Genomic DNA, 27,594 nt, shown 5'->3' with positions numbered 1-27,594 from the left:
TATATGTTATATTTGCACACTCTTACCATGCAGATTGGTTAAAATGCCATCTATTAAGCCCCGCGTCAACATTGGGTAACATCTGTTTTCTTTTGATTGTCATTGAATGAAGTATTCATACTTCGTGTTCCATCTGCTCCCCCCCCCCCCCCCCCCCCCTCCCCTCCCGGCATGCGTGACGTCTGCAGTAAAACAACATGTAAAGATTAAGACGTGCGTGCGTGTATGGATGACATACATGTTTTGCGGTGATGATTCTTTATTAGGAAAAAAAGACCCCTTGAGATGTACCATCTCGTTTTCGAGGGGCTCCCGACACAGATGCATGTCACAATCATTATTGTACAATGTAAACAATAAAACAAAACAAATTACAACTAAACATTGCAAACCTTGAAAACCGTACAACCTCATTACGGCATTGAATCCAATCATATGCAGTAATAATGGATGGATGTAAGTTGTCTGCAATGTGCTGTTCCGTATGGCTTCACATCATTAACCCATTCTGACCGGGCACCCATTTTGGTGTTGGCATCATGTTATGCTTTAGCTATTGAAAAATAGCAGATCTACAAGCTCATAGCGCGCCACCGAGTGGTGCGCTACGAGCTTGTAGGTCTGCTATTTTTGAAAAATCGAAGAACGACTGACATTTTTTAGAATCTGATCTCAGGTCAGAATGGGTTAATCAGACCAGGGTGTGTCCAGTGGAAACCTCGTATGAATCTGATCTCAGGTCAGAATGGGTTTACACACCTCTATGATTCACTCTTCGGCCTCACTCAGGCCTCACTCACACCTTCGCAACAGACTGACCTATGCTTGTTGTATACAAAGGGTGTGATACTTGCCCCAATGCATTTCCAATGGGAGTCACATGGTTCGACACAACATTTGTGTTGTATGAGGGGGAGGAGGGGGGCAGTCGAAACACAGCCGAAAGCCATACAAACAGCTTGCAGTCCAAAATGTTGTATCAAACCATGTGACTTCCATTGGAAATGCATTGGGGGCGGCCATGACACTTACATCTTGCTTAAATCTAGCATGCATCAATGTTGTATGCTAGATCGAAAGTTGTGAGTGAGGCCTAGGAGATAGGTTAAGTCTAGGGATGCACCGATGTATCGGCCACATAATCGCTATCAGCCGATATTGCTGTTATCGGTATCGGCAAATTAAACTGACATTAACCGATGGCAGTAAGTAGCCGATGTTTATCTGTTGTTGATGCATACAATTTGCATTGGCTATGTTGGTGTGTTGGTTATCTGTAGTCTACCAAGCTGTAGATTCAGAACATGTATTTCTTGTATTGAAGACGTATGTGTTCCTCTGGCAAAAGGGGGGAATAAAAACAACAACAATCGGCTATCGGCTGAATTGTTATTTTAAACATCAGTATCGGCCAAGAATTTCCATTATCCATATGTGCTGTATAGCCCATGGGCAATCAAAATCAGTGTCATAATTAAACTTATTGTTGATATGGCACACTATCAATAGAAATAAATGTTAAACATGGCATTTCATGTCAAAAAGGTTGCCCGACCCCTGCCTTAAAAAGGACCACCTAGAGTCTTCATTTTCTTGTGTTCATCTGCTGCCCTCTACTGTCAGTCTTGTTTCTCTGCAGCCTGTGTTGTGCTGTGCATGCTGTGTTGTGTCCTGGTTTCAGTTTTCCTAATATCATTTTATCCATATTTTTGCCTGTCTCCTGCAGAAAAGTTGACTTTCACAATTTTGTGAATTAGAATCGTTTTTTTTATTTTGTAAGAGTAAGAGTAAGAGTTTCTGCAGAAAACACATATTTATTTTCCTTTTATGTATGCTGTAAGAATTCACAAATGTGACTCTTTTTGATATGTGACTCTTTTTGAAATATCAGAGCTGAAATCGACATGTAAATATGTAACACGTGCTCAAACATGTAGCTAGGTGTAATGTTAGAGTCCACAGAAGTGAACCTTTTCAAGCCTGTTTTCTCAACTCGCTGTTTTTTGCAAGACATATGCTCTATAAGTCATATCTCCAAAACAAACTGGTGGGTCAAACTGAACAAAATGTCACAAAATGTAAAAATGAAATGAATATAGCATCTGTGTTGTGTTGTGTTGTGTTGTGTTGTGTTGTGTTGTGCTGTGTTGTGTTGTGCTGTGCTGTGTGTGTGTGTGTGTACTTGCTGTGTGTACTGTACTGTACTGTACTGTACTGTACTGTACTGTGCTGTGCTGTGCTGTGCTGTGCTGTGCTGTGTGTGTACTTGCTGTGTGTGTGCTGTGCTGTGCTGTGCTGTGCTGTGCTGTGCTGTACTGTACTGTACTGTACTGTACTGTACTGTACTGTACTGTACTGTACTGTACTGTACTGTACTGTACTGTGCTGTGTTGTGCTGTGCTGTGCTGTGTGTACTTGCTGTGTGTGCTGTGCTGTGCTGTGCTGTGCTGCATGGCGCGTTGCATCTATGAGCTGTGTGCACTGTGCAGTGATGTGCTGTTGTTGGCTTTTGCCCGGCTTATGAACGCCCCCTTTTTCATGTGGATGTCACTATAATGTTTATAGTGAAGTTCAATTAAAACATGAGAGTTGACCTTACAAGTGTATTGTCATTGTGTTACCTGTTGTAAAATAGTGTAGGTGAACCTGTATTTATGTTTGTCTCAATTACCCCCCCCCCCCCTCTCTCTCTCTCTCTCTCGCTCTTTTTCGTACAAACAATCTCACAACCCAAACTCACGCTCTATGGAAGGAATCATAGGTCTATTCGGATGAGGATGTAAGCTATCCCAAGATTCCCAACCAATAAATATTGATCCTGTTTCTATTCATCCGTCCCTCAAATCAAGCAGTGATCAATCACTCCATAAATCCATGGATCTATATGCATGACCTCAGTGAATAATGGCAGACTGCGTATAAGCCCAAACCACACCAATGGGTCGCCATGCAACTCCTTGCAAGCAAATGGTTTGCGAGGAGTTGCATGGCGACCCTTTGGTGTGGGTTGGGCCAGACTGGTTCCCAACCTCTGGCCCAACCCACCACTCACAAAAAGGGCAGGTATACACTCCTGTATTTTAACCCATTCTGACCTGAGATCAGATTCATACGAGGTTTCCGCCGGACACACACTGGTCTGATGAACCCATTCTGACCTGAGATCAGATTCTAAAAAATGTCAGTCGTTCTTCGATTTTTCAAAAAATAGCAGACCTACAAGCTCGTATCGCGCCACTCGGTGGCGCGATATGAGCTTGTAGATCTGCTATTTTTCAATAGCTAAAGCATAACATGATGCCGACACCAAAATGGGTGCCCGCCTAGAATGGGTTAACTAAATAAACAAACAATAAAGGTTATTTATTATGGTGGTATAGAGACAAATATTGTCTTAGGTGGTATTCAGTATAAAAAGGTTGGGCACCAATGGTTTGGGCCATTGAATTGAATCAGTTGAATCACTTGGGTCGACGTGCAACAGGACATTATCACACGGCTGGGACCAACGCTAAAATCCCGTCTCCGCCCTTTGGTGTGGTTTGGGTTCATGAATCCATGCAGGGACGTGCAGAGAGTGTTAGAGAGGCAGGGTCTGAAATACCTTTTGGGCAAAGAAATAGCAAAAATAGCAGATCTACAAGCTCACAACGCGTCACGTTGCGACGCGTTGAGAGCTTTAGATCAGCTATTTTCGGGGGGAAACCCAGCACTCTTTAGCTAGTGGAGATGCGGTGTACCACATAGATTTCGAAGCAAATTAGTTAAACACAAAATGCTGCGTTCAAGTTCAAGAGACTTCGGAAAAAAAGCGATTCTCCTGAATGCTGCCTTGCATTTGCATTTCTTTCAACATAGTAAATGCTGCATTCATGGTCTGGAGAGGGCAGTTGTTTTACAGACGGGTAAAAGGATAGGGACTGAAGCTCCCTTTGAGGTCTATGTGTGCACGTGCCTGAATCCATGCATTGTGCAGAATGTGTTGCATGTGTCATCATAAATAATCAATTTCAATTTCAATGCACGCTCATGATCTCAAGTCAACGTCTTTTATTCGTCTGCATCTCACGTAAAAAACATCTTTCACAGAAATAAGTTGCTGTGGGTTTTACAGATGAAAAGTATTAACAAGAGCTTGTGACTAAATAGTAACTACTTTGGATACATTGGAAAGCAAATTTCCATTTCCTGAGAAGTTTATTTTTGGGCATACTTAGGTTTTCGCCCAACGGCGACGACGTAACAAAATGGAAATTTTGCAAGACAATCTTTTTAATAATCATTATCGTCGTTGTTGCGTATGTGATGGTGGCAGCTGGAGGCGTGGTCACTCTCAAAGTGAGGATGATGATGATGAAGGAGGAGGGCGTGGCCCTGTCAGAGCATGGCCCAGCCAGACCAGCCTTCACAGCACAGATGACATGTGAGTGCACACACACACACACACACACACACACACACACAGTTTGCACACTCATGCACACATATGCATGCACAAATGCGCACACACACAGACTTATGTACGCACTTGCATGACACCCACACATGCACGTACGCACGCACGCATGCAGTATGTTGGATTTTTTTCCTGACCCTGTATGTACCGTGTACTTATCAGACAGCCATCGAGTGTCATAGGCATTTGGTAAAAAAAAAGTGGGGGCACAACCTACCTTTTTTGTTAAACAGCAACTCGGGTTGGCTCCTCCATCTTTTCAGTCTGCTTCCTTCCTGCTGCGTGCGTCTATGTGTTTATTCCTACTAAAACAACACTGTTGACCATGGTTCCTGCCTTGTGTTTCCCCAGTTTGAAAGAGCGCCCAGCGTCTTCGGCCAGTCAGACCAGTGCAGTGGTCAACGAGCGTCTTCAGGAGCTGGTCAAGATGTTCAAGGAGCGAACGGAGAAAGCCAAGGAGAAGCTCATAGAGCTGGACAGCTCCGATGAGGACGACAGCGTCGACGCCTGTGAGTGACACATTGTCAGGAGTGGTCATCACCATGCCGGGGCCTGTGAGTGACACATTGTCAGGAGTGGTCATCACCATGCCGGGCCTGTGAGTGACACATTGTCAGGAGTGGTCATCACCATGCCGGGCCTGTGAGTGACACATTGTCAGGAGTGGTCATCACCATGCCGGGGCCTGTGAGTGACACATTGTCAGGAGTGGTCATCACCATGCCGGGCCTGTGAGTGACACATTCAGGGGCGGCCTTAACCCATTCTGACCGGGCACCCATTTTGGTGTCGGCATCATGTTATGCTTTAGCTATTGAAAAATAGCAGATCTACAAGCTCGTATCGCGCCACCGAGTGGCGCGATACGAGCTTGTAGGTCTGCTATTTTTTGAAAAATCGAAGAACGACTGATATTTTTAGAATCTGATCTCAGGTCAGAATGGGTTCATCAGGACCAGTGTGTGTCCGGCGGAAACCTCGTATGAATCTGATCTCAGGTCAGAATGGGTTAAGGATCGGGAGGCCCCGTTCATGACGTCATAATTTTAATCATTCATAATTTAAAAAAAATTGTCAGTGTGTATTATCGGACTTCAAAGCATGAACAGCATACACAGCCAAGTAGAAAATACACAAAAGCAGCTTGCTTGATAAATTATTTTTTTACTTTAAGGTATAACTGGAAGGCAGCATTGGCTATACACAATGATGCAATCGCAACTGTCAGCGCTGCTAGTGCAGTGAGTGCACACACTGGGAAGTGGGAACAATTACAACCAAACAACACACTTATACTTATTACTACTACTACTATTTCTTTTTTTCAGGGAGGCCCCTGGAGACTCGAGGCCCGTTTCAATTGAAACGATTGAAACATATATAAGGCCGACACTGGACACATTATTGTCAGGAGTGGTCATCACCATGCCGGGCTTGTGGTGGACATTTCTGACATACAAAACGTACAAAATAAGTGGACAACAATGTTACCAGAAATTCACAAAGAGCTAGACCTGAATAACCATTATAACAGGTCGGTACTGTAACTCTGAGAGTGTACGAATGTAACCAGAAGGACCCATCGTAAGTGTCCATTTGGTTCCATTTGTACACGCAGAGTTAACCCATTCTGAACGGGCACCCATTTTGGTGTCAGCATCATGTCATGCTTTAGCTATTGAAAAATAGCAGATCTACAAGCTCATATCGCGCCACAGAGTGGCGCGATACGAGCTTGTAGGTCTGCTATTTTTGAAAAATCGAAGACACTTTTAGAATCTGATCTCAGGTCAGAATGGGTTAATAATGAAACTGTCAGGATGTAATAGACATTTTTAGAATCTGATCTCAGGTCAGAATGGGTTAATAATGAAACTGTCAGGATGTAATAGACATTTTTAGAATCTGATCTCAGGTCAGAATGGGTTAAAGATAGCCTGATGAAGGTCGAATAAGACCGAAAACGTTGCTGTTCCCTTAATAATATTTTTCGACTGAATGTGTGCGGGAGTTTTTCATTTTTCAGTATACTTTTGCTATTGAAAAGTAGCCGATTTACAAGCTCACAATGCTCACAATAGAGTAGTTGTACCGTATATTGCGCCACTGCTACTTCTACCTAAGTAAAAAGTACTTCTTCCAAAGTGGACACACTAGATTGGGCCTTGTATTCGGTGACCGACCATTGCCCTGTTTTGACCTCTCACCTTTTCTGTGACCTTCAGCTCCTCCTCAGGCACCGCCCCCTGGTCCCGGGGACCACAAGGAGGCCCAGGCAGGTGCGTCGAGAGGAGGAAGAGGAGGGGTACCGGATGAGGAGGAGGATGAGGAGGAGCAGTCTCGGTGCTCCCGCAAGGTGAAACCTCCTCGGTGCATACGAGCCCTTATGCACTACCGCTTCCCTGCCAGCATCGACCCTTTTACCAGTGAGAGCCCTGCCTGCCTGCATGCTCCCGTTTAAAGCCTGATAGTCTATTAACACCGCAGAGTGGAACGTTGTTTATCCAAACCATGCGGAAATGTATTGTAATAATCTCTTTGCTTAAAGGGACACTTCACCCTTTTTGCAAAGAAATATATGTTAATGACGTTTAGAAGCTTTAGATCACTTTCCTGGGGGTATTTATGTGTGTAATATGTGGTTTTAGTTATTTTAGATTGTAGCAGTGAGCCTGTTGTCTCTGATGTCATGGACACTGGTCTCACTACCTTCCTGGACTACAATTCCCATAATTCTTTGGTGCACTGCTCCTCCTTGTGGATAGGGGGAGAGCTGTCTTACTGAGACAACATGTAGTCCAGGAAGGAAGTGAGCCCAGTGTCCATGACATCAGAGACAACAGGCTCACTGCTACAATCTAAAATATCTAAAACCACATATTACACACATAAAGACCCCCAGGAAAGTGTTCTAAAGCTTCTAAACGTCATTAACATATATGTTTTTGCAAAAAGGGTGAAGTGTCCCTTTAAGTTGTCCATAAGGTGGCATACCCTGTTTCCTGTCCCGGTTGACTTTCCTGTATAGCTTGCCTTTATTTGACTGACTCAGCAGCAGATTTGCCAATCAAATCAAATGAAGACTTTTCTGTTTTGTGGCAGAGGACAAATCTACTGTGCTTTGAGGAGTTATCCTAGACATCTGCCATCCATCCGTTCGTCCATCCTTTGCTGGCATCTCTCTTTCTCTCCCCATCTCCATTCCTATCTTTCCATTCCTATCTTTCACCTCCATTGCCAGAGAACCATTTGGGGCAAACCAACAGCTACTGTATGTTGAATCTAAAAAAGAAAAATGTAAAAGGGAAAGTTTAAGTGATTGAGTCTGTCTGTGGGTTTTCTAACATTACAATTTACAATGTAGGCATGTTTTAATCATTAACGCGCTATTGATTCATTAACACGCTTGGCAAAAAAAATCACCGCATGGGATCTGTTCATTTGACCATTTCCTGAAAAGTACAGGACATAGGTTTCCACCATGATATGCATGTTTTCTGGGCTCATCATTTCGCATATCCAGAAATGCGGAAAAAACGTATGTTTTCTCATACATCCCTCCATGTACAGTATCTCCCTGCAGATCTAAGCTATGTGCTGTTGGCTGTATTTCTGTCCCTTACAGATCTAAGCTACAGTATGTGCTGTTGGCTGTATTTCTGTCCCTTGCAGATCAGATTATAAGGCTTTATTTCTGTCCCTTGCAGATCAGATAATAAGGCTTTATTTCTGTCCCTTGCAGATCAGATAATATGGCTGCATTTCTGTCCCTTACAGATCAGATAATAAGGCTGCATTTCTGTCCCTTACAGATCAGATAATATGGCTGCATCTCTGTCCCTTACAGATCTAAGCTATGTGCTGTTGGCTGTATTTCTGTCCCTTGCAGATCAGATAAGGCTGTATTTCTGTCCCTTGCGGATCAGATAAGGCTGTATTTCTGTCCCTTGCGGATCAGATAAGGCTGTATTTCTGTCCCTTGCGGATCAGATAAGGCTGTATTTCTGTCCCTTGCAGATCAGATAAGGCTGTATTTCTGTCCCTTGCGGATCAGATAAGGCTGTATTTCTGTCCCTTGCGGATCAGATAAGGCTGTATTTCTGTCCCTTGCAGATCAGATAAGGCTGTATTTCTGTCCCTTGCAGATCAGATAAGGCTGTATTTCTGTCCCTTGCGGATCAGATAAGGCTGTATTTCTGTCCCTTGCGGATCAGATAAGGCTGTATTTCTGTCCCTTGCAGATCAGATAAGGCTGTATTTCTGTCCCTTGCAGATCTAAGCTATGTGCTGTGGCTGCTGCTGGTGACTCTGGCGTGGAACTGGAACGTGTGGTTCATCCCGGTGCGCTGGGCCTTCCCCTACCAGACCCCAGACAACATCTACTATTGGCTGCTGACCGACTACCTCTGTGACCTGGTCTACATCCTGGACATCACCGTCTTCCAACCGCGCCTGCAGTTTGTACGAGGCGGAGACATCGTGGTGAGTGCATGCATGGCCACCAATGGTGGAAGGTAACCGGAGTACATTTTACTCAAGAACTACAGTACAATTCTGGGGTGATTTCACTTTACTCGACTATTTCCTTTTTTCAATATTCTATATACTTCTACTCCTTTACATATCAGAGGCAAATCTTGTACTTTTCCACTACAATTATTCAACAGATTTTGTAGCTTACTTTGCAGATTTCGATTTTTATTATGATTATTAACGCTGTTTTAGACTATGTTTATTCGAACATAGCCGTTCTACAAGCTCAGAAATGCCTGACTTTATACAATCAGAAAATATTATTGAAGTGGCATTGCAATGGAATGAACTTGACCTGAGATCTGCTACAATGTCATCTTTTAAAAGTAGGCTTAAAGAAGTATTGTATAAGATTCCAGTGGGCCTTTTCCCCACACAGCTGATTTTAACACAATGTTTTGTTTTTGTTACAGTGTGACAAAAAGGACATGAGAAAGAATTACATGAAAACGACACGTTTTAAGGTAAAGGAAATTAGTCTAGTCTAGTCAGTCAGTCAGTCAGTCAGTCAGTCAGTCAGTCTGTCTGTCTGTCTGTCTGTCTGTCTGTCTGTCTGTCTGTCTGTCTGTCTGTCTGTCTGTCTGTCTGTCTGTCTGTCTGTCTGTCTGTCTGTCTGTCTGTCTGTCTGTCTGTCTGTCTGTCTGTCTGTCTGTCTGTCTGTCTGTCTGTCTGTCTGTCTTGTCCGTCTGTCTGTCTGGTTGGTCTAATGGATCTGATGGATCTGGGTTTCAGATGGATGTGGCCAGCCTGGTTCCATTGGAGTTATTCTACTTCAAAACTGGCATCAATCCTCTTCTTCGTTTCCCAAGACTGCTAAAGGTGAGCCACTAGTACTGTCCCCTGACATTTGGCAATGTTGTTAGAGAAGAGTATGATGAGATGTGATAGGTTGATGGAGGATTCTTGCTAGTTATCAGCAACAATCTGCTTTTACGACAATATCAACTATAATTTGCTATAGCTCTTAGACAAATGTTTATCTCTGCTGTCATTAATGCGTCTTCAGATCAATTCCTTCTTTGAGTTCAATGAGCGCCTAGAAGCCATCCTGACCAAAGCCTACGTCTATAGGTGAGATGCTGCTTGTCATACTAGCTTCCTGTATACTAGCATGAGCACCATGTTATCCTTTTATGATGCACATCCTTCTTGTTGGAGTTTGTTCTCATAAGCTTTAGCCAAACTGCTGTTCCACAATAAGTAGGCTGTGCTGCAGACTAAAGCCCTGTTTTGACCTAATCTGATTTGTGGCCATTCACATTGTTTTTGTGCATTCTGAACAGCAAAAAAAACAAATAAACACGAAAGCAGATTTTTGCTAATCAGATTTGGAATCAGCCTCCGGAGTGCATAACATCAATCTGGATTGAAAATGTGATTTAGGCTGCGAGTCTGAACAGAGGCTCCAACAACTGTCCCATACTGTGTAAATGGTTCTCAAAGTGTCGTCCACGGACCTGCAGGGTTCGGACCCTTTACAGGTCTGTAACTCTGAGTGTACAAACAGAACCAAATGGCTCCATTTGTATCCTCCCAGAGTTATGGGGTTCCTTTTAAGAGCCACTGTCCTACTGTACTGTGTGTATATCCCATTCCTCTTCCCCCAGAGTGATCCGCACCACCACCTACCTTCTGTATTGTCTCCATATTAATGCCTGTCTGTTTTACTGGGGCTCCGCCTATGAAGGACTGGGCTCTACCAAGTGGGTCTATGATGGGAAGGGCAACAGGTTGGTAGAACACACACACAGTCATTTCAAGGGACACTTCACCCTTTTTTCTAAAAATATATATTTTAATGTCGTTTAGAAGATTTAGAACACTTTCCTGGGGGTCTTTATGTGGGTAATATGTGTTTTTTTTTAGATATTTTAGTATTTCAAAGTGTCCATGATGTCATGTCTGGGCTCACTTACTTCCTGGACTATGTCAAGGACTGTCTAAAGAGGACAAGAAGCGAAGACCGTAAGGGCGCCGCCATGTTGCTCACATGGTGCTCCATGGAAGGAAAGGAACATGCGCAGTTGAGACCAAGGAAGCTGAACCAAGCTGAACGAGGAAGTGATGGCTGCATAAAGCCCATTGCGCATGTTTCTTTCCTTCCATGGAGCACCATGTGAGCAACATGGCGGCGCCCTTACGGTCTCCGCGTCCCGTCCTCTTTAGACAGTCCTTGGACTATGTTGTCTCGGTAAGACAGCCCTCCCCTATCCACAAGGAAGAGCAGTGCACCAAAGCATTATGGGAATTATGGTCTCCCATTGCCAGACTGTTGCCAGACAGTCGCAATTTCTGGAAGTGGAGCCTCCTCCCCACTTCCGTTTCGCCTTTTGTCTTTACAGTCAAATTTATCCTAATATAAATAAAGAACATCTAAGCATATATAGCTTTCTGCAAAGCAGAAATGGAAATGAAAAAATAAGCTCTAAAAAATATTTAAAAATATATTTTGGTGAACAGAAATGGCAGCTTCCTTACTCAGATTTTGGGAGTTGTAGTTCCAGACTCTATATAGCATTCGGAGATTGTGGAATAGCTTGTCTGGCTATACGCGAGACTATGGGAATTATAGTCCAGGAAGGAAGTGAGCCCAGTACAGTGACATCATGTTTTTCTTGTCTCCCAAACATCATTAAAATAAGTTCTGATTTCAAAAGGGGTGAAGTGTCCTTTTAAGCTTGCCATTCCCAACCCATGTGGGTCGGGGCTGCGAGAGTATTGTACAGTGGGCCCCAAATAATTGGTGAAACAAAGTAATGATATATTTTTCCAGGGGGTAGACCCAAGCCCCCAGAAAGGCTGACCAGGGGGTAGACCCAAGCCCCCAGAAAGGCTGAGCAGCATTGACGCACTAAAACCTACTGTTCAGAGCAGGGACTGCAGGCGGGCCCGTGCATCTAGCACAAGGAAACCCCGTGCACCTGGCTTTAACATTGAGCACTTTTGGGCACCAAATCGGAAAAAAATGCGTTAGTAGAGCGTTCTTCCGGGTGCTTCAAAACGCCACTGAGCAACTTCCATTGAAATGAATAGCAGGGGGCGGGTCTGTCCACCCATCCTTTGGGCCGCGTTCGGAAATAGCGCACTGAGCGCACTGTGCAATGCAAAATAATAGGCGAGTGTGCTCCGGTGCGGTATTTTATCCCATTCTGACCTGAGATCAGATTCATACAAGGTTTCCGCCGGACACACACTGGTCTGATTAACCCATTCTGACCTGAGATCAGATTCTAAAAATGTCAGTCGCTCTTTGATTTTTCAAAAAATAGCAGACCTACAAGCTCGTATCGCGCCACTCGGTGGCGCGATATGAGCTTGTAGATCTGCTATTTTTAAATAGCTAAAGCATAGCATGATGCTGCACCAAAATGGGTGCCCGGTCAGAATGGGTTATACTTTGGCTATTCAAAGATACCAGATCTAGCTTGTAGATGAGCTTGTAGATCTGCTATTTTAGATGAGTTTGTAGATGAGATTGTAGATCTGCTATTTTAGATGAGTTTGTAGATGAGCTTGTATTGATCTGTTATTGTTATTGAAAAATCACGAAAATGAGCATAAGCGCCTGTCACGGACAGGCGCAGAGCAAATTCTGCCAGGAAACTCAGTGCAGTTGCTGCTGGCCCTTTGATTGGTCCGCCTCAGCATCACGTTCCCATGATTCACTTCATCCAATCATACACTCATCCCATTTTCATACCGGCTATTTAAACTGGAAGTTTGCACTGCTCAATCTGCTTGCTTGTTCGCTGCTGCACACACTGATTCTGCTGCGCTGCTGCCTGCTTAAACTTTTGCTGCTCAACCTCCTCCACCCCAGCTACTATCTGTCGTTTTGGATCTGCTGTTAGGTACGGGGGATTCGGAGTACCTATGGTTGGGACTGATCCCAGTACCTAAAAGCAGATCCAATTCAACGTATATTGCTCATTCGTATTCAATAAATATATATTCCATCCATTCTTGAGTTGTCCTGACTGAACTTAAACTTAGAAAAATAAACTATAAAAATATGCTATATTTTTAAAGCGAACATTTTTAACTAAAATCTTTGCTCCTAGAGAAGTCTTGAGAAGCAGTTCATTACTGTATTTATGTATCTGGTGTGCTCATTGTCTGTACTGTAACCGGCAGCTACATTCGCTGCTACTACTTTGCGGTGAAGACCCTGATCACCATTGGAGGCCTGCCGGACCCCACCACCCTGTTTGAGATCGTCTTTCAGCTCATCAACTACTTTGTTGGAGTATTTGCCTTCTCCATCATGATTGGTCAGGTGAGGTTGACATTATCAATGTATTGCCATTCCATGCGAATGTGTTACTCACAGTCAGGTCCTGGTCATTGCCGAATCATTTCGAAAGACAACTTCTAAGGGGCACGGTGGCACAGTTGGTAGTGCTGTCGCCTCGCAGCTAGAAGGTCCTGGGTTCGAATCCCGCTCGGGACACTGTGGGTGCTGGCGGCGTGTTTCCTCCTCCGCGTCATCAGTGCCCATACCCGAGGTGGGGTTGGCGAAAGGGCCTTTCTGTGTGGAGTTTGCATGTTCTCCCCGTGTCCCCTAGGGGTAGGTACCCTCACAAAAAACATGCAGTAATGTTGGAAACTCCCCCCTGTCAGGTCTAAAGGAGAGACTTGGACACTCAGGCATGAAGGAAGCATGTGTTCAAGTCCATTGCTCTCCCCATGTCCCCCATATATGGGGACTAGGTTGGCGGAGGGTGTGTAGAGCCCAGGATCACATTCGATAATTGACACAGGGGTGAAAAATGGGTTATACAGGTCTACCTGTCAGTTTGACCCGCGTCAACCGTGATGTTTTTACTAATTATTAGCCTGTTGATTTCAGATGCGTGACGTTGTGGGTGCGGCCACGTCAGCCCAGACCTACTACCGCACCTGTGTGGACAACACCATCAAATACATGGCCTCCTATAACATCCCCAAAGACGTCCAGAACCGCGTCAAGACCTGGTACAACTACACCTGGCAGTCGCAAGGCATGCTGGGTATGGACAAGTGTGTGTGTGTGTGTGTGTGTGTGTGTGTGTGTGTGTGTGTGTGTGTGTGTGTGTGTGTGTGTGTGTGTCTGTGATAACCCAGACATATTTATCTGTAAAAAGTACAGGCTGCAGTATGTCCAAAACTCAGCTGCCAGAGTTCTAACCTGCACCAAGCCTTGGCAGCACATCACCCCCACCCACAAACAACTGCACTGGCTTCCTGTCAAGTTCCGTATCAATTATAAACTCCTCCTTCTCACCTACAAATGTCAAAAAGCCCTGGCTCCTCAGTACCTCTCAGGCCTCCTCCATAAACCTCCCGTGACACGGAACATGCGGTCCACAAACTTGGACCTCCTCTCTGTCCCCAAGGCAGTCAGGAGAACCTTTGGGGACAGAGCGTTCAGTGTGGCAGCCCCCACCCTGTGGAAATCTCTTCCAATAGAGATTCGCCATGCTCCAACACTGGACTCTTATAAGGCTGCCTTGAAAATACATGTATTCTCTCAGGCTTATGGCATATAGTTTTTGATTGTTGTCGGTACATTTTGTAAAGCGTCCTTGGGTTCATGAAAGGCGCTATATAAATTCAAGCTATTATTATTATTATTATTATATTTACATATTTGACAGCTAATACACCGGATGTTGTTGTGGTTTATGAAGTGTCTGTATTAGAGATGGCCTGCACCTTTGACCATAGCCTAGAGAGGAAGCCTTTATGACCAAGGTCATTAAATACCAACCACTTCTAAATACCATCTCAGAGCTGGGCTAATTAAATCAAATCAAACTTTATTTCTAGAGCACATTTACAAAGACCAAAAGGTCAACCGAAGTGTTGATCATAAAAACAACCATACAAAAGACTCTAAAAATGGGACCCAATGCCTCCCTGCTTGACACTCAGCATCAAGGGGTGGGTTGGGGGTAAGTCCCTGCGACATACTAGCGTCATGTCCAGGGGGTGTACTTGTACATCAAGCTGCCTCACGCTACAGAAACAGGAGATAGGCTCCTGCCCTATGGGCCTCATGGCTCGGCATGGCTACTTACTTACTTAAGGAGTGGGCAGACTTTATCTGTACAGATGGGGCAGACAGTTCTAGTGGTTGGGGCCGGCCACTGAAAAAGCATGGTCGCCTCTGGATCTGTAATTGGTGTTGGGCACAGTCAGGAGCAGCTGGTCAGCTGACCTCAGGGCCCTGGCCTAGTGACATGCCTATTGACTATTGTACCATGAAAACACATGCCATGATTTAATATTTAATATTTGTGTCTTTGTATGCATCTCCTTTGTGTGCATGGACATAAATAAATGGTCTGTCTGTCTGTCTCTGTCCTCCAGACGAGCAGGAGTTGCTGACTCAGCTACCGGATAAGATGCGTCTGGACATCGCTATAGACGTCAACTACTCCATCGTCAGCAAAGTTCCTCTGTTTCAGGTATTTGAATTGGCTTATTCGCATACATGGGCAAGTTGGCAACTGGCGGCCCGGAGGCCCCCACCTTCACTTAATGCGGCCCGCAGGTTAATTTTGGAATACTGATACATTATTGATTTCAGCTGTTACCATTCCAAACATGCAAACATGACCCGCTTTAATTACTTCCGTTTACATTTGTAGCTAAATGATAATAGTAGCTTAATAGTAGGTCTATTTATGTCCAATGTATTTGTATTTAGTTCATTATTAAACTGGATTAAGGTTAGGATGTTGATATTCATTCATCAGCCAACCCCACTCAGAGAGGACGTATAGGCCCAGGGCCTTAGTCCTACTCCCAGCCAACACTCCCCATTGACAGGTAGTTACCCTCCTGAGCTCATGCAATATGCAATGTGGCCCTCTGGAGTGAGTGTGAAAATATAGTGGCCCTCTGGAGTGAGTGTGAAAATGTAGTGGCCCTCTGGAGTGAGTGTGAAAATGTAGTGGCCCTCTGGAGTGAGTGTGAAAATATAGTGGCCCACTCCATCGTCAAAGTTGCCCACCCCCGGCTTAGTGTCCAAAGTGTCCTTGACCTTGAGCAAGACGCGCATCTCTCACCCCATTTCCTACTTTCATCCTATCAATAAAGGCATGAAAAGCCAAAGAATATCTTTAAAGAAAACATCATGCTGATATGAAACATGCTTAAGAAGGCAGTTCTTCTGACTGCAGTAGATCCTTTTCATTCATACGTGTGGTGTTTGGTTGACCTCCAGGGCTGTGACAGACAGATGATCTTTGACATGCTGAAGAGCCTGCGCTCTGTCGTCTACCTGCCAGGGGACTATGTCTGCAAAAAGGTAGTGATTACACAATGATTTACATCAGTGGTTCCCAATGTGGGGTTCGGGGACCCCCAGGGGTCCTTGAGGGAGTTCCAGGGGGTCCCCAGCTAAATGATAGTTTGGAACCAAGTGGACCCTTATGGGTCTGTAACTCTGAGAGTGTACAAATGACACGGGTGGAGAATCTCTGCTAGAGCCGTAAAACTCTTCTCTTATGGGGGTCCCTGGCATATATTTTCAAATGGGAGTCCGCGGGCTAATTCGTGTCAATTTGGGTTCGGTTTGGGAACCACTGATTTACAGCACATTTTCCAGTGTGAGGATAACATTATGTATTTTAACCCATTCTGACCTGAGATCAGATTCATACAAGGTTTCCGCCGGACACACACTGGTCTGATGAACCCATTCTGACCTGAGATCAGATTCTAAAAATGTCAGTCGTTCTTCGATTTTTTTCAAAAATAGCAGACCTACAAGCTCGTATGAGCTTGTAGATCTGCTATTTTTCAATAGCTAAAGCATAACATGATGCTGACACCAAAATGGGTGCCCGTTCAGAATGGGTTAACTAGGGCTGGCCAATATAGACAAAATCTAATATCACGATATATTTGACCGAATTCCTCTATATCGATACTGTGACCACAATCCCATTGTGTTTATTTGAAAGAATAGCGGAAATATAGATTTTTCGCTATTCGGCACTCTTATATGTTTTGTATAATCATTGTGCATGATTAGATCAATGGTGCATCTATGAGCTGTGTACATGCTGTGCTGTGCTGTTGGATTTTGCCTGCCGAATATACAGTATATGAATGGCTGCTTTTACTGCTACTGTATGTGGATGGAAGTTCAATAAAGACATGAGAGATGATGTCTTACATTGTGTAGTGTCGCTGTACAGTATGTGTTGCCAGTTGTAGAATAGTGTAGGTGATTGAACCTGTCAGTTTATGTATTTCTGTTTGTCTCAATTAAATCTCTCTCTCTCTCTCTCTCTCCAGGGGGAGGTGGGTAGGGAGATGTACATCATCAAAGCGGGGGAGGTCCAGGTGGTCGGTGGTCCGGACGGGAAGACAGTGTTTGTCACTCTCAGAGCGGGCTCTGTCTTCGGAGAAATCAGGTGAGCAGGTTTTACACACTCTCGAGTCTAGACCCCCATAACGCTGACAGTGTACAATTTGGAACCCCCACTCTCTCTACGGGTCTGGGCTGACCATTGCGCATGTTGTTAATGTTGATCATCTGTGATTGGCAGTTTGCTGGCAGTGGGCGGGGGTAACAGGCGTACAGCTAATGTGATCGCTCATGGCTTCGCGAACCTCTTCATCCTGGACAAGACAGACCTGAATGAGATCCTGGTGCACTACCCCGAGTCCCAGAAAGTGCTCCGCAAGAGGGCTAGGTGAGAAACGCACGCACGCACTCACGCACGCACGCACGCACTCACGCACGCACGCACGCACGCACGCACGCACGCACGCACGCACGTGTATGTAAGTGACAGATAAAGCCCTTCGTGATTCTACAGGAAGATGCTAAACAAGGGAAAGAAACCTGAGCCAAAACCAGAGGCTGACGAGCCCCCCGAGCAGGCCCAGGCGCTCCCTGCGCGGCCTGAGACCCCCAGGCTGCTCCGAGCGGCCCTGGAGCTCAGCCAGAGGTCCTCTGGACTGAAAGGAGCCATGGCCAAAGTCAGGGAGAGAACCAGCAGGTCCAGCATCTCACTACAGGTAAACGTCTACACACTGTACAACCTAAGGAATAAACGGATTCACTTAACCCATTCTGACCGGGCACCCATTTTGGTGTTGGCATCATGTTATGCTTTAGCTATTGAAAAATAGCAGATCTACAAGCTCATATCGCGCCACCGAGTGGCGCGATACGAGCTTGTAGGTCTGCTATTTTTTGAAAAATCGAAGAACGACTGACATTTTTTAGAATCTGATCTCAGGTCAGAATGGGTTCATCAGACCAGTGTGTGTCCAGTGGAAACCTTGTATGAATCTGATCTCAGGTCAGAATGGGTTAAAAGAAATCACACCCGTGTGAACTGAGTGGTGCAACTCCCCTCTCTCCCCCCCCCTCTCTCTCTCTCTCTCTCTATCTCTCATTAGCAGGCAACAGTACGTGCAGCACTAATACTATCTCTCTCTCTCTGTTTCTGGCAACAGCGCCCCCTACTGGTACTCATTATACTGGCTCATTAATGTCACATAGGTGAACACGGACATTGCTGTTCCTTGGAGTGGTTGCACCACTCAAAAAGCTTCTAGGTTTGGAGTAGGCATCATTTAAGTTCTGGGGAGACAGAAAGGGAGGTCTCTCAGGCACTATACTTGAACTTCAGCCTGGTAGCCAATTCTATGGACTTTTAGTGTTTGCTTTAAGCCAGTAGTTCCCAAATTGGGGTCCGGGGGACCCCCAGGGGTCCTTGAGGGAGTTCCAGGGGGTCCCCCAGCTACAGGATAGTTAGGAACCAAATGGAACCTTATGTTTCTGTAACTCTGACGGCTAGCCCCTCCTATGCCCAGCTTCCCGCGTTTGTGTGAACGCAAACATTGTCTTGTGATTGGCGGATCACCCCGTAGTGATGATTTGATTGGCTGAGCAAAATACATTGAAGATAAAACCGAGGGCAGAAAAGTGAAGACGGAAAAAGTGATGACGCAAATTGTGATTGGTTGGCGTGATGATGTATGATGTAAGATGATAAGAGCGCCCCTCGCTTCACACGGTGTGATTTTTTGTTTTTTGAGGGGCGCTATCCCCTCCTATATACAGCTTTTGTCCCCACACGTCTCAATATTTGCCATTGACAATGAAAGGAGAAATTAGGTCAAATGTCCGCCAAATATAACGAAAATGTTGTCCCTCGTCTCAATATTTGCCATTTGCAATGAAAATATTGAGACGTCCACCGAATGTCCACCAAATATGACGTGAATGTGTGGCAACACGAACATTAAATGCCATTGACAATGAAGGGAAAATGTACGTCATATGTAGACGAGCAAATCGGCTATAACCCATCACATTAATTCAGTTGTTCATGAGATGATGTATAATGATAAGAGCGGCGCCCCTCACTTCACACGGTGTGATTTTTAGCTTTTTATATATCTTGTAGTGTTTATGTTTATTGATTGTGTGATTGACTAATCAATCCCTGCAGCCCTCCATCTCGTCGCCAGTCACCAGCCCGGCACCTGACTCTCACCCCTCAGCCGCTTCGCGCAGCCCTCCCGTGATTCGCTCTGCGTCCGGTTGCCACGGCATGAGCGCCTCCGACGAGGACACGCCCCCCGTCAAGGAGGAAGAGGAGAAAGAGGGAGGGAAGAGGAAAGGGAAAAAGAAGTTGTGAACACGAGAGCAGTTGTCCACTGAAATGTGATTGGCAGCGGACTTTGAGTATAGCATTGCTGCGGACCGCCCTGGAACTCCCTCAAAGACTCCTAGAGGTCCCCGGGTCACACTTTGAGAACCTCTGTGCTGAGAGACAGACAGAGAGAGAGAGAGAGGGAGAGAGAGACATGATTATCAAACCATGATTATATTCTAACGTTTTCACGCTCCCTACCCATCCTGTCTCTCTATTTTACGCTCTGCTGTACTTTTAGGTGTAATCTACATCATCTACAAGTTTAATCTGCAAAGAAAAGTAAACATTGTGCTTATGTGTTTATATTCATAATATAATCTGCACTCTCTTTGTGGTATTTGTCACTATATATTTGTATATACAGTGAAATGCATTATCTGCATTTAACCCATAGGTTACTGGAACAGTGGGCACTACGGGGGCTGTGCCTCAGAGAGGGGGGGGGGGGCAGTTAGGGGTAAAGTGTCTTGCTCAGGGACACCTTGACACATTACTGAAACCTGGAATCAAACCTTTGGAGGCTTTGCAGGCTCTCTAACCCTTCATCTATGGCCGTCCATTTCAGAGAGATAGTCCAAATTCAGACATTGATGCTTATCACATACTGTAGGATCACGGTGTGTGTGTGTGCATGTGCATGCTTTCACCCCAAGCCAATATATTTGTTTTCAATACATAATGTTTACCTGGGAGCAAACCTGTCACCCCCTTCATAAATGTAAAACTTGTTTTCAGTGCAGTTACTGTACTTTAAATGTACAGCTCAAATTGAATTCAGTGTCGCCTGGTGAAGAGTATACCTTTCGTGGCATAGCTACATAGCTACCCCATATAATAAACAATTTCAGCTTTGAATGTCTAAAGGTTTCACAAGGTCACATGCTTTTGTTGTTGTTGTTGTTCATTACTATATGTTTACAGTTTCTTTGTAAACTTGAAGCTACATTTTGCCTTAAGTGTTTTGTCAGTAAATGTATGTACTGTAGCTTGAACTGTGATGAGTAGGCTACAGTTTCTATTTTCAAAATGGTTCCACCTGAAGCTATTGGCGTTCAGATTCTTATCATGACTATAGCTGGTTAAAGCCAGAGCCATAGAGTAAGACAGAGTTACGACATTGGGGGGGAAGAAAACAGTGGTTCATGTACTCGCGCGAGCCCATAGACTCCAATGCATTCCATAAACTTCTAGTCTATGTAGAAGAGCCTGGCCCCATGAAGTGAACAGAGTTGTCGTAACTTAGTCTATGGCTCTGGTTAAAGCTATAGAATGAAGACTATAGGAACTATAGGAACATGTAAGTACACAGGACTTTGCATACTTTTATGTTCATGATGTTTTATGTTTGGTATGATTTGTATAATAATGTAAATATATTTGGGGTTTTTTATGTTTAACCTAATGACATTTTCTTTTTTATTTTCTTTAAAATAAAATATATATATATATCATGTAAATGTAAAATGCAGCAATGTTGCTGAAATGCAGAAAATGTTAATTATTATAAAAAAAGAAAAGTATTCTTATGTGAAGGTTTTAACTACTTGTACTGTCCAGAGTCCCCCAGGCTTTACAGTAGGCCCCCTAATGTTTCTCTATGTACACACTACAATAAATAGTGGCCCTTTATCGAAATGGTTGAAAACATCATCCATAGGCCAACATGTCACACAAAAGCATAAAAAGTAGCAGATCTACAAGCTCGAAATGCGGAGTGAAGTGACACATTTTGAGCTTGTCTATCTGGTGCTTTTGCCGTTTTTCTTTTTTTATTTGAATCCTGAAAAGTAACTGTTTTTTATTACAGAATATATCATCTATTTTTGCCGAATGTTCATCCCAGAAAAAGGATGCTATAGTTCATGTGGTTATTTTTTTGTTATTTTTGTTATGTTTGTAGATAGTTTGGTTATTATTGCAGCCCCATCAGTCTGTCCTACTCTTAGTTCAAGCAGCTCTAATCCTGCTGCCAGATAATTATAGATATGAATGTTGCATTGTCTGTGTCTGTCTGAATGGAACCAGTGGTTATGATCAGCAGTATGATGAATGCTGTAAAATACAGTAGTCTTGAAGTGTACATATTTGACCTTGTGCTTTTTTGTCACTGGTGTATCTGTAGTCTTGTTCTTTGTGGGATTCTATTTTAATAAATGGCTATTTTCAGCAATTTCGAGTTTTTTAATCTGAAACAACAATTGTGATTTATACCGTGATTACACCGCTAAAAACGAGTTTCACGTAGTCAGATGATCAGAGTCGGAGATCTTTGATAAGTCTGAGTGGTGGCACAGTTTAATTCAGTGAATGGGCTACAATTGGGTCAAACAGGATTTTTTTGTTGTTGGAAAAAGACAGCTCATGACATTGGTTCGACCTCCCGTTAGTCCGACCATTACTGCGGGACCGTATCTATGCCCCGGGAAACTTCGTCTTCGGATCCGGCTCCGGGCATGGACCAGGGGCCTCCCCCTGGGCAAGAGTGCCGCCTGGTGGCCACAAGGGGCAACTGCGCCCCCACCCCCCACAGATCCACCCTCATAGATCTGCTGTTTTCGGGGAAACTTGTCCTCTGGGACCAAGGCCCCAGGGCCAGACATGGACCAGGGGCCTCCCCCTGCCCAGGGAAGAGCGCCGCCTGGTGGCCGCGGGGGGCTACTGCGGCCCCCCCAGATCCGCCTTCTAGATCTGCTGTTTTCAGGGGAAACTTGTCCTCTGGAACCAAGGCCCCAGGCATGGACCAGGGGACTCCCCCTGAGTCCCCTGCCCGGGGAAGAGCGCCGCGGGGGGGGGGGGGAGCTGCGCCCTGGGGGTGTAAAGGCCCCAGGCAAAGACACTTAGCCAGGCATGGACCAGGGGCCTCCCCCTTGGTCCCCTGGCCGGCCGAGAGCGCCCCTTTCTGGGCAAGGACCTCCGTGTGAAGGCCCCCAGGCAGATACACTTAGCCTGCAGGCCTGCAGCTCTGAACTCGCTGATAACAAACTATCTTTACACCAGGGAAAAACTGAATCCATTCTATTTGGATCAAAATGTAATCTCAGCAAGGCAGATCGAAAAGATGAAATTACTTATACCTAGGTTCCATCCTAAAGGCAAATCTTTACGGTGATAAAATGGCTACCAACGTAATCAAAAAAGTCAACAAAGAACAAGATTCTTATACAGGCTCTCCTCACTGGTCAACAAGAACACCTTGAAGACCCTAACAGGAGCCCTCGTAAAGGTTTCTTCGACTATGCATGCACCTCTTGGTACCACAACACAAAGTGGTCAGGCTACTATACTTGGCCTCACTCCCCGAACCCACCTCACCCCTGCCCATTTTGACAGGATGTAATGGCTTAGGGTTGGCGACAGAGTACAGCATCCTGCAATGGGTCTGGTCCACAAGATTCACTACACCACCAAGATACCCATGTAAGACCTGTCTAAATACTATATAATGTCAACAAAGTCCACATCCACAACACCAGAGGGAGTTCAACAAACCATGTGCAAACCAGATTCGGCACAAACAAGGGACTAAATTAATTTCGCTCCTACAGTATTTGCCACCAAAATGTGGAACGCCCTACCAACAGTCATTAAGACATGCAAATCCCTCGACTCAAAAATGCTCTCAAAGGGCACCTACGGACGGCTGCAATTTGAAACTGGCCCCCGTAAAATCATTTCCTGTTTTTGGCTACATAGAAGTGTATATTCGTACGTCTCCAAATGTTTTGATGAATTGAAAATGGTGGGCCCTATTGTAAACAAGTGTAATGCTCACAGTTAACCGTTTTTGTATTGAGTTGTACTTGAAATGTACTGTAATTCTGCAAACTGTCAATCAATCAATCAATCAATCAATCAATCAATCAATCAATCAATCAACACGGGTGGACTGTATGCATAAATACGGATATTATAAATGAGCTATATTCCCGAACTGTGGAGGGCAGCATTGCACTACTAGTCTAGTTTGCAAGCCTGCCGGAAACCAACATAATAAGAAGAAGAACCCGCTACGTCACACACATGCGCCGGCACTCACTGTGAATTGTAAACAAAACTTTGTCTGGCACTCCATTCCATATATCTATGCTCCATTCCATATATCTATGCTCCATTCCACTCAAATATATCATAAAGTCACTCCCCGGACCAGGACCACGCATGGCCACCACTAGCCTGCTATAGCCAGACGATACTGCCCGTATTCCTCGTAAAGAACAACAGAGAGAGAGAGACAAAAATGGTCGATGTTAATGATTATTGTCGTTTTTGCGCTGTTGTTTTAAGAAGCGAACCCCAGGGAAGAGTTTCTCACTCTAAATTAATCTTTCAGCTAAAGAGGCTTGCGTCAGGGGAGAAGAATATCTTCGAGAGACTTCGCGATTTAGGCTTGCCTTTGACAAAGTCTCGGGACAAATCCTTTCGGTCCTGCATTAAGTGCGACAACTTAATAAGGAGGTTAGAAGGTGCATTGCTGGTATTCCGAAAATGGGTAGAGAACGAAAAAAGACCTCTAGCTGCAGCGTCGGCTACGTCAGAAGCAGCATCTATCCGTGGTTCGGATCCAGCAGCATCGGCCGCCTCGGCTCTACCATTACCGACACTATCCACACGTACGTACAGACCAGTGGTTCCAAACGTGGGGTCCAGGGACCCCCAGGAGTCATTGAGGCAGTTCCAGGGGGTCCCCAGCTAAATGATAGTTAGGTACCAAAATGAACCCTATTGGTCTGTAACTGAGAGTGTACAAATGTAACCAAATGGACCCGTTAAAGTGTCCATTTGGTTACATTTGTAACCAAATGGACATTGTTACGTTAAATGAACATTGATTTTACAATATAAATTGGGGGTCCAGAGATAGAAATGCCATTAAATGGGGGTCCGTAGACTAATGCATTTCAAACTGTGGGGGTCCTTGAAATTAAAATGGTTGAAAATCACTGCTAGAGCCATAAAAATCTTCTCTAAAAAACTCAAACTGGCCTCTGTAAAATCTGAATCCCCCCCACCCCGCCCCCCCCCCCCCCCATTTCCCCTCACTGTATAATGTATCTTTTCCCTTTTTTGCTTCCTATATGATGAATTCCTGTTCTGTTCTTTAGCTACATAGAAATGTCTATTTGTATGTCTCTAAAATTTAGAGACATACAAATAGACATAAACATTTAGAGTCTAAATGTTTGTATGTCTCTAAATGTTTTGATGAATTGAACAATGTGGACCCTGTTGTAAACAAGTGTAATGCATGCTTAATTGGGTCGTCCACTCACAGTTAACAGTCTTTGTATTGAGTTTGTGCTTAAAATGTACTGTAAATTCTACAAACTGTTAATAAATATTTCAATCAATCAATCAAACTCTTATGAGGATCCTTGGCATATCTTTTCAAATGGGGGTCCGTGGGCTAATTAGTGTCAATTTGGGGGTCCTTGAAGGGGTTGATTGTATTCACAGTTTGAAGAATGAGTACAGTTCAACGTAAGTACAGGTCAATACAAAATCTGCTAAGAGGATAAAACCAAAAAAAGCACTAAGACTTGTTTACAACTCTCCCTAAATATAAATATTTGTATGTATTGCAATTGATATGATGATGTATGTAGGCTATGATGCAATAATGACAACATATTATAACAATGTTTGATTGTTTTTCACAATGACCATGTAAGATGGACTGAATTTATCTGGTTGGTTAGCGATTTACTCGTCTACATATGACGTACATTTTCCCTTCATTGGCAATGGCGTTTAATGTTTTGATGTTTAATTTAAACCGGTCCTAATTTAATCCTGTCCTAATTTAAACCGTCCTAATTTAAACCAATCACATGTTGGTGGGAGTGCTTGGCCAATAAGGGACCACCCGTATGTAGCAATGTCAAATGTCCGCTAACATAAATTGATGTACGATGACAAGAAGAGTGCCCCTCATTTCACACGGGTGTGTTTTTTTTTAATGCAACAAGGTGCAACAAGCATTGAGATAGAACTTGAACTTGAAGAAGACTCGGGTGATGAAGGCGCGAGAAGAGGAGGAGAGAAGCGGAAGGAACGTGATGACGACATGCCAATACTGATTCCACTGAAAAAGATGTCGGATCATAGCAGCGCAACAGAGGTATGACAGAATGTTACTGAAAACGAATGCTTAATGCTCAGTTATACTTTATTGAACTTAACTATGTATTACACACACACACACACTATACGGCGCCACATCTTTAACCACTTGAACCCTCGCATCATAAGCCGAAAATCCAGGGGACCCCCAACCCAAAAGCAAAGATTTGAGTTCAAAACGTTCTCTCTGAAAGAGTATATATTCAAAGATTAGCGCCACATTTTCAAGATTTTCCAAAAATAGCAGATCTACAAGTTCGTAGCGTGGCACTCTGTACCACGCTATGAGCTTGTAGATCTGCTAGTTTCCAATAGCTAAAGTATAACATAATGCTTAAAACACCAAAAGGGGTTCCCGTCCTGAATGGTTTAACCCATTCTGACCTGAGATCAGATTCATACGAGGTTTCCGCCGGACACACACTGGTCTGATGAACCCATTCTGACCTGAGATCAGATTCTAGAAATGTCAGTCGCTCTTCGATTTTTCAAAAATAGCAGACCTACAAGCTCGTATCGCGCCACTCGGTGGCGCGATATGAGCTTGTAGATCTGCTATTTTTCAATAGCTAAAGCATAACATGATGCCAACACCAAAATGGGTGCCCGATCAGAATGGGTTAATATGTCCCAGATCCTGCTGAACATGATCTCTTTATTTTATTCTATTCTTTCAGGTGCACATCAAGTACCCCAGTAAGCAGGTCAGGTACAGGTGTGACTCCGACATCAGTGGATTGATCAACAACTTGGCACAGGGCAACTACACCACGGCAGCCAAACGGGTGGCGCACCACGAGCGTCTGATGGCGGCACTCAGGCCGGTGATGGCGGCGGTTATCGACAAGGAATGCCAGCATCTCTGCAATCCGACTCATGGTTTCATGCTGTGGAAGACCTCTCCGGAAGACCTGAAGCATTTCTCCATGGACGACCTCAGGGAGGACTTGGAGCAAATGGCGCCGTTTATGTTCTCCGTGATGAGCACCATCTCTGGGAGGCAGCACAGCCACGCGTGTGCGGCCGCCGCCATCGCCCTTCGAGGGAGGGAAAGCCGTCTTTCGGCATTCGCGTACTACATCAACCGCCTGCTGCACAGGGGCGGCGCCAGAAAGGCAGTCTTCACACGTCTAAGCAGGATGGGGATCACCACCGCACACAACAGCGCTGTCCGTAAACTACGCCTCACTTCGGCTATGTGATGATGCATTCTGCAGGGTTGATGTCATTTTTGAGTGGTGCAACCATTCTATTAAGGAGCTGTGTGGGTTCCTGAGTCTGTCCCTGGCTGGCTGGCTGGCTGGGTCTGTCCGAGCAAATTGCGCTTGTCACTGTTGCGAACAGCCTAACACACACACACACACACACACACACACACACATATTAACTGTATATGTTTTCGGGTGTGACACTGACAGTACAGTACCCTAGGGACCCCACTCAGTAACTCTGTCATTTCTCAACCGTTTCAATCGGCCCAGCCCCCTGGGCGCATTCCTGGGTCCCCCGGGGACCCCCACATGGTAACTCTCTCATTTCTCTACCGTTTCGGACGCCGGGCGGCTCGCGCATTCCTGTGGGTCTGGAACTTCCGGGACCCCCCGGGGATCCCCACATGGAGTTGCTACCCGCTGCTATATTATTATATAACAACATAATGTTATATCATTGACCCATGGCTTGAAATTAAGACAAGTAACAAGTAATACATCTTTCCATTCCTTTGCATTAAAATCTTACTTTTGCGTTGGACAAGTGACTCTTGGTTTCACTTTTTCTGTGACGCTCCTAGCAGCCAAAAATATTGTCTGGCAT

At 44.7% G+C, this 27,594-nt stretch overlaps 2 protein-coding genes across 2 annotated transcripts; both read left to right on the top strand.

Annotated features, from left to right (window-relative positions):
- Positions 1 to 43: 43 nt before the first annotated feature.
- Positions 44 to 19,920, top strand: LOC310858017 (cyclic nucleotide-gated channel beta-1-like; the record flags this gene model as incomplete). Its single annotated transcript, XM_083764064.1, has 18 exons — positions 44 to 75; positions 4,316 to 4,423; positions 4,808 to 4,965; positions 6,682 to 6,735; positions 6,769 to 6,882; positions 8,730 to 8,938; positions 9,403 to 9,453; positions 9,722 to 9,808; positions 9,996 to 10,060; positions 10,597 to 10,719; positions 13,124 to 13,265; positions 13,839 to 13,998; positions 15,341 to 15,438; positions 16,200 to 16,283; positions 17,279 to 17,397; positions 17,533 to 17,679; positions 17,806 to 18,007; positions 19,453 to 19,920. 18 exons carry the CDS (start codon positions 44 to 46, stop codon positions 19,639 to 19,641), a joined length of 2,142 nt encoding a protein of 713 aa, XP_083620190.1. The 3' UTR covers positions 19,642 to 19,920.
- A 3,851-nt stretch (positions 19,921 to 23,771) lies between these two features.
- LOC310857741 (uncharacterized protein) lies at positions 23,772 to 27,098 on the top strand. The gene is made up of 3 exons (XM_083763599.1): positions 23,772 to 24,269; positions 25,626 to 25,777; positions 26,457 to 27,098. The coding sequence occupies exons 1-3, from the start codon at positions 23,897 to 23,899 to the stop codon at positions 26,979 to 26,981; spliced, it is 1,050 nt and encodes a 349-aa protein (XP_083619725.1). The 5' UTR covers positions 23,772 to 23,896; the 3' UTR covers positions 26,982 to 27,098.
- The last annotated feature ends 496 nt before the right edge of the window (positions 27,099 to 27,594 follow it).

This window comes from Protomyctophum parallelum, assembly GCF_964188405.1.
Source record: "Protomyctophum parallelum genome assembly, chromosome: 4".
In the NCBI taxonomy this organism is placed as follows: Eukaryota; Metazoa; Chordata; class Actinopteri; order Myctophiformes; family Myctophidae; genus Protomyctophum; species Protomyctophum parallelum.
Note: the sequence above shows the minus strand (reverse complement) of the source record. Positions and strands in the feature narration are given on the sequence as shown.

Bases quoted from the DNA above. Each gene is read 5' to 3' on its own strand.
- LOC310857741 (XM_083763599.1), top strand. From the start codon at position 23,897: ATGGTCGATGTTAATGATTATTGTCGTTTTTGCGCTGTTGTTTTAAGA. The intron at 24,270-25,625 runs GTACGTACAGAC...TAATGCAACAAG, and splicing joins ATTACCGACACTATCCACAC to GTGCAACAAGCATTGAGATA. The intron at 25,778-26,456 runs GTATGACAGAAT...CTATTCTTTCAG, and splicing joins ATCATAGCAGCGCAACAGAG to GTGCACATCAAGTACCCCAG.